Source organism: Natator depressus, chromosome 15 (assembly GCF_965152275.1).
Source record: "Natator depressus isolate rNatDep1 chromosome 15, rNatDep2.hap1, whole genome shotgun sequence".
NCBI classification, from domain to species: Eukaryota; Metazoa; Chordata; order Testudines; family Cheloniidae; genus Natator; species Natator depressus.
The window spans coordinates 1,855,011-1,867,244 of record NC_134248.1 but is presented as its reverse complement, the minus strand read 5'-3'; the positions used below and the strand labels follow the sequence as shown (position 1 = coordinate 1,867,244).

At 43.7% G+C, this 12,234-nt stretch overlaps 1 protein-coding gene across 7 annotated transcripts in view; it reads left to right on the top strand.

The window, feature by feature from the left end:
* The window catches only part of NF2 (NF2, moesin-ezrin-radixin like (MERLIN) tumor suppressor), a 103,114-nt gene that overhangs the window by 34,016 nt on the left and 56,864 nt on the right, over positions 1-12,234 (top strand). For all 7 annotated transcript variants that reach the window (XM_074972870.1, XM_074972872.1, XM_074972874.1 and 4 more), the window contains 2 exons: positions 9,750-9,818; positions 10,888-10,970. In XM_074972870.1, the coding sequence (XP_074828971.1) occupies positions 9,750-9,818; positions 10,888-10,970 (152 nt within the window). The remainder of the gene's footprint in view (positions 1-9,749; positions 9,819-10,887; positions 10,971-12,234) is intronic.

Genomic DNA, 12,234 nt, shown 5'->3' with positions numbered 1-12,234 from the left:
CAAGGGGAAATAGGCTTGAATAGAGACTGGGAGTGGCTAATTCAATATGCAAGGTAAACTAAGTTAATTGTATCTAATTTGCAAATGAATTCCAATTCAACAGTTTCTCGCTGGAGTCTGGATTTGAAGTTTTTTTGTTTTAATATTGCGACCTTTAGGTCTGAGATCAAGTGACCAGAGAGATTGAAGTGTTCTCCGACTGGTTTATGAATGTTATAATTCTTGACATCTGATTTGTGTCCATTTATTCTTTTACGTAGAGACTGTCCAGTTTGACCAATGTACATGGCAGAGGGGCATTGCTGGCACATGATGGCATCTATCACATTGGTGGATGTGCAGGTGAACGAGCCTCTGATAGTGTGGCTGATGCTATTAGGCCCTGTGATGGTGTCCCCTGAATAGATATGTGGGCACAGTTGGCAACAGGCTTTGTTGCAAGGATAGGTTCCTGGGTTAGTGGTTCTGTTGTGTGGTATGTGGTTGCTGGTGAGTATTTGCTTCAGGTTGGCGGGCTGTCTGTAGGCAAGGACTGGCCTGTCTCCCAAGATTTGTGAGAGTGTTGGGTCATCCTTCAGGATAGGTTGTAGATCCTTAATAATGCGTTGGAGGGGTTTTAGTTGGGGGCTGAAGGTGACGGCTAGTGGCGTTCTGTTATTTTCTTTGTTAGGCCTGTCCTGTAGTAGGTGACTTCTGGGAACTCTTCTGGCTCTATCAATCTGTTTCTACCCACCTGCGGAAGTGAATGGTAGTTGTAAGAATGCTTGATAGAGATCTTGTAGGTGTTTGTCTCTGTCTGAGGGGTTGGAGCAAATGCGGTTGTATCGCAGAGCTTGGCTGTAGACGATGGATCGTGTGGTGTGGTCAGGATGAAAGCAGGAGGCATGTAGGTAGGAATAGCGGTCAGTAGGTTTCCGGTATAGGGTGGTGGTTATGTGACCATCGTTTATTAGCACTGTAGTGTCCAGGAAGTGGATCTCTTGTGTGGACTGGACCAGGCTGAGGTTGATGGTGGGATGGAAATTGTTGAAATCATGGTGGAATTCCTCAAGGGCTTCTTTTCCTGGACCCATGGAATTCCCGTTGCCAACTGTGCCCACATATCTATTCAGGGGACACCATCACAGGGCCTAATAACATCAGCCACACTATCAGAGGCTCGTTCACCTGCACATCCACCAATGTGATAGATGCCATCATGTGCCAGCAATGCCCCTCTGCCATGTACATTGGTCAAACTGGACAGTCTCTACGTAAAAGAATAAATGGACACAAGTCAGATGTCAAGAATTATAACATTCATAAACCAGTCGGAGAACACTTCAATCTCTCTGGTCACTCGATCTCAGACCTAAAGGTCGCAATATTAAAACAAAAAAACTTCAAATCCAGACTCCAGCGAGAAACTGTTGAATTGGAATTCATTTGCAAATTGGATACAATTAACTTAGGCTTGAGTAGAGACTGGGAGTGGCTAAGTCATTATGCAAGGTAACCTATTTCCCCTTGTTTTTTCCTCTTCCCTCCCCCCCCCCCCCCCAGACGTTCGTGTTAAACCCTGGATTTGTGCTGGAAATGGCCCAACTTGATTATCATACACATTGTAAGGAGAGTGATCGCTTTAGATAAGCTATTACCAGCAGGAGAGTGGGGTGGGAGGAGGTATTTTTTCATGCTTTGTGTGTATATAAAAAGATCTTCTACACTTTCCACAGTATGCATCCGATGAAGTGAGCTGTAGCTCACGAAAGCTTATGCTCAAATAAATTGGTTAGTCTCTAAGGTGCCACAAGTACTCCTTTTCTTTTTGCAAATACAGACTAACACGGCTGTTACTCTGAAAAGTGACACTATTGAAACTTACAGGCTGTAGTCACACTTACAGCTTTCTACATGCCTACTAATCAGAGCTCTTGGCCAAAGGAGTGGTGTACTTCATGGATCCACTGGCTACACCACTGGCCTGCCCCCTCCACCTATGTATGAGAAAGTGGCTGTGGAGCAGTGCTTAGTGATACACTGGGCACAGAGACATCTTGCTTCTCTCGAGCCATCCATGATGGCTCCTCTTCTTTATGAACTGCAGTTGCAGAAGGGAGAATTTGTCTCACTGTCTTTGTAGAGCCAACACTTATCCCCTTGTCTTTCCCTACCTGCCTGGCCCTTTGCCTGTCGTGTCATCCTACCCCTTTGTTCAGACTACCTATGTCATTAGTGTTGTTAACTCTGCATAGTTGGGTGGCATTTGACATAAGTATATATTGATAAAAATTGGGACTTATTGAGGAAAAAAAAGGTATAAGGCTTTTGGATTTTATTTGTTTTATAACTAAAATATCTTGTCTCTGTTTTTAACAAAGCATTATAATTTTGTTTAGAGCAGTTATCAGCCAGGGAAATGGATCTTTTAAAATATTTATTTTCTAAGAAGCATTGTACTGAATATTCATTCAGCACCCTTGTATTCAAGAGCATGAGCAAACCATTTGTTTTGATTTCTCTCATTTCCTGTTTCATGCAGAATATACATACAGGTTGTGTCTACACTACAGCTTATGTCGGCATAATTTGTGTCATTCAGGGGGGTGACTAAACTACCTCCCTGAGTGACATAAGTTACACGGACATAAGCACTCATGTGGACAGTGCTATGTTGGCAGGAGAGCTTCTCCCACTGATGTAGCTGCCGCCGCTTGCAGAGGTGGTTTTATTATGCCAACGGGAGAGCTCTCTCCCATTGGAATAGTGTGTCTTCACCAAACGCGCTGCAGCAGTGCAGCATGTATGTATGTCTAGACAAGCCCACAGTGACTCTTTTGATCACAAAAATAGTAGAACTGTTGAGTAAACACTCTGTGCCATTAGTTTCCCAGCGACTGCCATTACAGTTCACATGCTCAATGCCAGGCTGAAGTTAGGTAAGACATACGTGGTCTTTTCACTGTACCCTCTCTCCAGCTCCAGCCACTTTTGCAGTTCCTCTATTGGCCACATGCTTATTAACACACTATTGAATTGTGCTTGATGTTTAGTTGTTTGTAAGGTGCAGCATGGTTTTAAGCAGGGTTTCCTACCTCTGCTGTGATATCTTAGAGAATCACCAGAGGGCAGCAAAAAATCCCCCTTGACTTTCAGGATCTGGACGATCGAGATACAAAAGGAGCACTTAAAGACGATAAAGTCATTGCAGAGAAAGTAAATGAATTCTTTGCTTCAGTCTTCACAGCTGAGGATGTTAGGGAGATTCCCAAACCTAAGACATCTTTTGTAGGTGACAAATCTGAGGAATTGTCACAGATTGAACTATCACTAGAGGAGGTTTTGGAATTAATTGAGAAACTTAACAGTAACAAGTCACCGGGACCAGATGGCATTCACCCAAGAGTTCTGAAAGAACTCAAATGTGAAATTGCGGAACTATTAACTATGGTTTGTAACCTGTCCTTTAAATCAGCTACTCTACCCAAAGACTGGAAGATAGCTAATGTAACGCCAATATTTAAGAAGGGCTCGAGAGGTGATCCTGGCAATTACAGACTGGTAAGTCTAATGTCAGTACCGGGCAAATTAGTTGAAACAATAGTAAAGAATAAAATTGTCAGACACATAAAGAACATAAATTGTTGCGCAAAAGCCAACATGGTTTCTGTAAAGGGAGATTGTGTTTTATTAATCTCTTAGAGTTCTTTGAGGGGGTCAACAAACATGTGGACAAGGGGGATCCAGTGGACATAGTGTACTTAGATTTGCAGAAAACCTTTGACAAGGTCCCTCACCAAAGGCTCTTACGTAAATTAAGTTGTCATGGGATAAGAGGGAAGATCCTTTCATGGTTTGAAAACTGGTTAAAAGACAGCACTGGAAGAAATACTGGAATGCGTTACCTAGGGAGGTGGTGGAATCTCCTTCCTTAGAAGTTTTTAAGGTCAGGCTTGACAAAGCCCTGACTGTGATGATTTAGTTGGGGATTGGTCCTGCTTTGAGCAGGGGGTTGGACTAGATGACCTCCTGAGGTCCCTTCCAACCCTGATATTCTGTGATTCTCTGACAAGGAACAAAGGGTAGGAATAAATGATCAATTTTCAGACTGGAGAGGGGTAACTAGTGGTGTTCCCCAAGGGTCAGTCCTCGGACCAATCCTATTCAACTTATTCATAAATGATCTGGAGAAAGGGGTAAACAGCGAGGTGGCAAAGTTTGCTGATGATACTAAATTGCTTAAGATAGTTAAGACCAAAGCAGACTGTGAAGAACTTCAAAAAGATCTCACAAAACTAAGTGATTGGGCAACAAAATGGCAAATGAAATTTAATGTGGATAAATGTAAAGTAATGCACATTGGAAAAAATAACCCCAATTACACATACAATATGATGGGGGGCTAATTTAGCTATAACTAATCAGGAGAAAGATCTTGGAGTCATCGTGGACAGTTCTCTGAAGACGTCCACGCAGTGTGCAGCGGCAGTCAAAAAAGCAAACTGGATGTTAGGAATCATTAAAAAAAGGGATAGAGAATAAGACGGAGAATATCTTATTTCCCTTGTATAAATCCATGGTATGCCCACATCTTGAATGCTGTGTACAGAGGTGGTCCCCTCATCTCGAAAAAGATACACTGGCATTAGAAAAGGTTCAGAAAAGGGCAACTAAAATGATGAGGGGTTTGGAACGGGTCCCATATGAGGAGAGATTAAAGAGGCTAGGACTTTTCAGCTTGGAAAAGAGGAGACTAAGGGGGGAGATATGATAGAGGTCTGTAAAATCATGAGTGGTGTGGAGAAAGTGAATAAGGAAAAGTTATTTACTTGTTCCCATAATATAAGAACTGGGGCCACCAAATGAAATTAATGGGTAGCAGGTTTAAAACAAATAAAAAGAAGTTCTTCTTCACTCAGCGCACAGTCAACCTGTGGAACTCCTTGCCTGAGGAGGCTGTGAAGGCTAGGACTATAACAGCGCTTAACCCCCATGAATTTATCCAGTTCTCTTTTAAGTCCATTAATGGCTATTAGCTAGGATGGGTAAGGAATGGTGTCCCTAGCCTCTGTTTGTCAGAGGGTGGAGATGGATGGCAGGAGAGAGATCATTAGATCATTACTTGTTAAATTCACTCCCTCTGGGGCACCTGGCATTGGCCACTGTCGGTAGGCAGGATACTGGGCTGGATGGACCTTTGGTCTGACCCGATATAGCCATTCTTATGTTCTTGTGTTCTTATCTTAATCCCAGTGCTTCCATGACTGCTTCCTTTAGTGACCTCACCACTGCCCTTTACTGGCTGAGCAGAAGCTGGGACTCCTTGGCTTACTTCCTTCAGTTGGGCTGGTGCTGGTCAGAGCTAGGAAGAGAGAAAATTCTAACTGCTGGTCTCTCACCTGAGTGGCCTCTAGAGGTAGGGATGAAGCCACTAAAAGAGGCATTTATTTCCCTAATGATCAGCTGGCTGTTGTAGGCAGGTGCTTAACAGCAATGCAAACGGATGCATTTACGTTTGATTTCGCTGACTGAAAAGTGCATGTTTGTGTTGCTGTTTTACCTTTATAATAACAATGTAGCCATTAGGGAAATAAAAAAAAAAAAAGTCTTTATTTGTAATATTGCTCTGTTCATTCTGGGAATTACTGGGAATTTTTCCCTCCAGTGTTGCTTTCAAATCACCTCCACCATTTTCAAATGTTGGTATAGTCTTCAGTTTTAAATAGCAAATGTTAGGACAGAATCTACTGAAAAATACATCCCTGCTGAAAACAAAAAAATCAGAGAGATTTTCCTATTTTTTTCAGTGAGTCATTCTGACACTCAGCCCATTCAGCCTCTCTGATGTTGTAGGATTCCAGCACCTGCAAGAGTTATTTTTTTCCGTATTTGTTTTCATTTTTTTCCTAAATAAATAATGCATTGCATGTATATTCAAAATATTAACGTACACAGATTTATACAGTACAATATAAACCGGATGTCTGAGTGATATAAAGATAATCTCAAAGTATAAACACAAATATTAATCATATAGTTCAATTAACAAGAACTAAATTGCCATGACAGTTTTTGAGTTAATTGAATTGAAAGGGTTTTTTTAATATGTTTGCCAAATCACTTGAACCAATATATCCTCATATATTGCTCGGGCATGTAGGAAAGATATAAGGAGGGCCAAATCGCACCTGGAGCTGCAGCTAGCAAGAGATGTCAAGAGTAACAAGAAGGGTTTCTTCAGGTATGTTGGCAACAAGAAGAAAGCCAAGGAAAGTGTGGGCCCCTTACTGAATGAGGGAGGCAACCTAGTGACAGAGGATGTGGAAAAAGCTAATGTACTCAATGCTTTTTTTGCCTCTGTTTTCACTAACAAGGTCAGCTCCCAGACTGCTGCGCTGGGCATCACAGAATGGGGAAGAGATGGCCAGCCCTCTGTGGAGATAGAGGTGGTTAGGGACTATTTAGAAAAGCTGGACGTGCACAAGTCCATGGGGCCGGACGAGTTACATCCGAGAGTGCTGAAGGAATTGGCGGCTGTGATTGCAGAGCCCTTGGCCATTATCTTTGAAAACTCGTGGCGAACGGGGGAAGTCCCGGATGACTGGAAAAAGGCTAATGTAGTGCCAATCTTTAAAAAAGGGAAGAAGGAGGATCCTGGGAACTACAGGCCAGTCAGCCTCACCTCAGTCCCTGGAAAAATCATGGAGCAGGTCCTCAAAGAATCAATCCTGAAGCACTTACATAAGAGGAAAGTGATCAGGAACAGTCAGCATGGATTCACCAAGGGAAGGTCATGCCTGACTAATCTAATCGCCTTTTATGATGAGATTACTGGTTCTGTGGATGAAGGGAAAGCAGTGGATGTATTGTTTCTTGACTTTAGCAAAGCTTTTGACACGGTCTCCCACAGTATTCTTGTCAGCAAGTTAAGGAAGTATGGGCTGGATGAATGCACTATAAGGTGGGTAGAAAGCTGGCTAGATTGTCGGGCTCAACGGGTAGTGATCAATGGCTCCATGTCTAGTTGGCAGCCGGTGTCAAGTGGAGTGCCCCAGGGGTCGGTCCTGGGGCCGGTTTTGTTCAATATCTTCATAAATGATCTGGAGGATGGTGTGGATTGCACTCTCAGCAAATTTGCAGATGATACTAAACTGGGAGGAGTGGTAGATACGCTGGAGGGGAGGGATAGGATACAGAAGGACCTAGACAAATTGGAGGATTGGGCCAAAAGAAATCTGATGAGGTTCAATAAGGATAAGTGCAGGGTCCTGCACTTAGGATGGAAGAATCCAATGCACCGCTACAGACTAGGGACCGAATGGCTAGGCAGCAGTTCTGCGGAAAAGGACCTAGGGGTGACAGTGGACGAGAAGCTGGATATGAGTCAACAGTGTGCCCTTGTTGCCAAGAAGGCCAATGGCATTTTGGGATGTATAAGTAGGGGCATAGCGAGCAGATCGAGGGACGTGATCGTTCCCCTCTATTCGACACTGGTGAGGCCTCATCTGGAGTACTGTGTCCAGTTTTGGGCCCCACACTACAAGAAGGATGTGGATAAATTGGAGAGAGTCCAGCGAAGGGCAACAAAAATGATTAGGGGTCTAGAGCAAATGACTTATGAAGAGAGGCTGAGGGAGCTGGGATTGTTTAGTCTGCAGAAGAGAAGAATGAGGGGGGATTTGATAGCTGCTTTCAACTACCTGAAAGGGGGTTCCAAAGAGGATGGCTCTAGACTGTTCTCAATGGTAGCAGATGACAGAACGAGGAGTAATGGTCTCAAGTTGCAATGGGGGAGGTTTAGATTGGATATTAGGAAAAACTTTTTCACTAAGAGGGTGGTGAAACACTGGAATGCGTTACCTAGGGAGGTGGTAGAATCTCCTTCCTTAGAGGTTTTTAAGGTCAGGCTTGACAAAGCCCTGGCTGGGATGATTTAACTGGGAATTGGTCCTGCTTCGAGCAGGGGGTTGGACTAGATGACCTTCTGGGGTCCCTTCCAACCCTGATATTCTATGATCCTGCAATATTTCGGCCATTTGTTGATTTTCATTTTTGAATAATGAATGTTCTCATCCAGACTTGCTCCCTGCACACACATTCCTTTGGGATGTGGTGACATCCTTGACAGTACTAAAATCACATAATCCACACGTAGTCTTGGGTCCCCATGATAGATCACAACCTAAAATAATCATATTAATAATATTTATCATTTTTTTCCAACCAGAAATAATTTATTTTCTGCCTGTCCAAGTTTATAGGAGTTGTTTTCCCTCCCAACTCCTGCATTTTTATTATTATTTCTCAGTTTGACATGTGTTCAGTAGATCCATATATGCAGCCTGTTTTTTGAGAAGCACTGAGCACCTGCAGCTATGATTGAAGCCAGTGGGGAGTTGCCAGGTGCTCAGCACCTCTCAGGATCAGGCCAGTGGTATCTCTGTTGTATTAATTTACATCTGAGTCAGCTGATTGTTGCATCTTTGCAACCTTTTCCTCTGTCTTGGCTCTAAATCAATAATTCTGTCTTTAATCTCCACTTGTATGAGATGTTGACCATTTTGCTGCTGAGGGGTTATATGTATATATTGTTGATTCTGAGCTGTGGTGTTTGTTAGTGTATGTCGTTGCAGCTCAGGCGTTAAATGGAGGCTGATTTGGAATGTCTCTTGACTTCCTATTGTTGCTGTGTGTTATTATTTGTCTGTCTTATAACAATTGCTACTGTGTGTTCTTTCCAAGCAACGTTCCCCTCAAGAAAGAGAGATGAAGGGCATTTTCATCATGAAATGACTGACGTAGGGAAATGGTGTCCTGTCTTTAATTGGATGATGCCGTATTGTGACTCTTGCATTGAGAGATGAATTAAAATCTAAGTATTTCCTGTACATATCACTTGTAAATCATCTCCTTTTCAGTCAACTGACTCTTTCAGGCACTGTGGCTTGGCCATTACATGACCTGCGTACTGTGCAGGAGGAACGTTGAATTTTACACACATTGCAGAGGCATTCAGCATTTGAATCTTTAACAGATGCTCTTTATCTGAAGTGGTTGTTTTGCCAATTTCATTTTATATGAAGCTTGAAATGATTTATAATCTAAACTAGCGTGAATAATTATTGGGCACACTTTTCAAATAAGAATAGTATTTTGTGACCTAATTTGAGTAAGAGAACTTCTGGCAGTGGGACAAACTCCTGTCTGGGAAGTGTCCCCAAGTGTCCATTGAAATCTCTCTTTAAAAAAATGTTCCTAATGTTAAACTTATTAAATAGGACATTGAGACGTGACTGAAAGGGGGTGCCAGCTGCATCAAATGACTTGCTGGTCTTGGTCCATGCCACAAAAACCACTGATGCAACTGGACCCCTTGTGGACAGCATCAGCTAAGAGGTCAAGGTCTGAATGACTATGAAGAGCAAACTCCCCTCTTGCTGCTAAAAGGTGACCCTTGAGGGCAGGGCTGAGGCCCACTGCTGGGAGCTGTAGAGGGGTGTTTGCTGTACTACTATCCAGCTGCTCTGGAGATAAAAGAAGGTAGTTGGTCTCCAGGCCTGTACCGAACAACAACACTAACATCACAAAGAAAACCTATGGGGCTGACACACTGGCCAACGTGTACTCTCTACTCTTGCACAGTGGTTATTTTAAGGGTGTGCGATATTGAATTAAAGTTCAAGAGTGTAGACAGTTTCTATCGCATCTTCAGAGGGAGTCTTTGTGTGTTGTCGCCATCTTAAACATGCAGCGTTTGCATTTCTTTTCAGTATGGTGATTACGATCCCACTGTTCATCAGCGTGGCTTCTTAGCACAAGAGGAGTTGCTTCCAAAACGGGTAAGGAGTTCAACCAGGCAGAAGCCTACATTCGTGGCTGGGTCTCTAGGACTTACTGGCATCTTCTGTAGAATAGCCCTGTAGGACTATCTACAAAAGCCACAACGGTAAATTATTTTTCTCTTGATCAAAGTTCCCTTATTAAGGCAAGTTATACAGTGTGCTGTGCCCCTTGGCCATAAATAGTCTTCTGGGTAAAGCTGTACCAGCACAGCAGCCTAGTGTAGACACAACTTATACCGGCAGAAGGTATAGAAACACCACCCCCTCACCAAATGACAGTAGCTATGCCAGCAGAAGCACTCTTCTGTCGGCATAGCTGCATCTACGCTGTGGGATTTGCTGGCATAGCTCTGGGTATGCCTACGGTGCAGCAGGGAGTGAGCCTCCCAGCCTGTGTGGCCAGACTCTTGCTAGCAGGGCTTGAGTTGGAGCGCTAAAAGTAGCAGCGTGGAGATTGTGGCTCGGGCTCTTAAGCCCACATGACGGTTGAGCTTGAGAGCCTGAGCTCCAGCCCAAGCCACAGCCTCCATGCTGCTGTTGCTAGCGTGAGCCCTGCTAGCACAAGTCTGTGTCCCCAGGCAGGGAGGACACAGCTCCCTCCCAGCTGCAGTGTAGACGTATTCTCTGTGGCTGGCAGAGCTATGCCAACAGAACTTTGTAGTGTAAACCTGGCCATACTGAATGAGGAAACCTTAATCTGTATCTAGAATATTTTAATAAATATGGAAGTGAATGTTTTCTGCCCACTGGCTTTTGCCAGAATAGCAGCTGCATTCTGCAGATGTCCTGGTGTTGCCTGCGGGGGTGGTTGGAGTGTGATGTGCTCAGGAAGGCTAACTAAGAGCTGATTAATTAGAGTGCAGGGTTGAGCTTAGCTTAGTCACAAGGGAGTTGGAAAGGCATCTGAACTGGAGCTCAGATGTTAGGGTTGGGATGGTGTATGTGAGGGGACAAGAAGGGCATTTTGAGCTTGAGGCTCTCTGTTTCTGGCTCATTCATCAGGTGACAAGTCAAAGCCACAGGTAGGACAATGTGAGTTGAGGATTTCTCTGCCTGTCTCTCTCAGGTAATTAACCTGTACCAGATGACTCCAGAAATGTGGGAGGAAAGAATAACAGCCTGGTATGCAGAACATCGAGGCAGGGCAAGGTGAGTGTCTGTTAAGGTAGGCCACTGACTGGTGTAAATTCTCTAGCCCCTCAGTGAGCAAGCAGTCAGAGAGTGAATGGGGTCTCCAAGATCCCTAGCAGGCTATGGGCGAGTTCTGCTAAGAAAGTGCCTCTGGTAGGTCGTGGTCAGGGCTCTGCCAAATTCACAGCCATAAAAAATGCATCACGGACCATGAAATTTGAACTCCCCCCCCCCCCCCCCATTAAATCTCATCTTTTGTGTGCTTTTACCCTATACTATACAGATTTCATGGGGGAGACCAGCGTTTCTCAAATTGGGGGTCCTGACCCAAAAGGGAGTTGCAGGGGGGTCACAAGGTTATTTTAGGCAGGAGTCACAGTATTGCCACCCTGACATCTGTGTTGCCTTCAGAGCTGGGTGGTCGGAAAGTGGTGGCTGTTGGCCGGGTTCCCAGCTCTGAAAGCAGTGCCCTGCCAGCAGCAGCACAGAAGAAAGGATGGCATGGTGTGGTATCAATACTAATAATGGGGGATTTCAGCTATCCCCATATTGACTGGGTACATATCACCTCAGGAAGGGATGCTGAGATAAAGTTTCTTGACACCTTAAATGACTGCTTCTTGGAGCAGCTAGTCCTGGAACCCACAAGAGGAGAGGCAATTCTTGATTTAATCCTAAGTGGAGCACAGGATCAGGTCCAAGAGGTGAATATAGCTGGACCGCTTGGTAATAGCGACCATAATCTAATTAAATTTAACATCCCTGTGGCGGGGAAAACACCACAGCGGCACAATACTGTAGCATTTAATTTCAGAAAGGGGAACTACCCAAAAATGAGGAGGTTAGTGAAACAGAAATTAAAAAGGTACAGCACCAAAAGTGAAATCCCTGCAAGCTGAGTGGAAACTTTTTAAAGACACCATAATAGAAGCTCAACTGAAATGTATACCACAATTTAAAAAACATAGTAAAAGAACCAAAAAAAAAGCCACAGTGATTAAACAACAAAGTAAAAGAAGCAGTGAAAGGCAAAAAGGCATCCTATGAAAAGTGGAAGATAAATCCTAATGAGGAAAATAGAAAAGAGCATACATTCTGGCAAATGAAGTGTAAAAGTATAATTAGAAAGACCAAAAAAGAACTTGAAGAACAGCTAGCCAAAGACTCCAAAAGTAATAGCAATTTTTTTTTAAATACATCAGAAGCAGAAAGCCTGCTAAACAACCAGTGGCCCCACTGGTTGATTGAGATGCTGAAGGAGCAGTCAAAGACGATAAGGCCA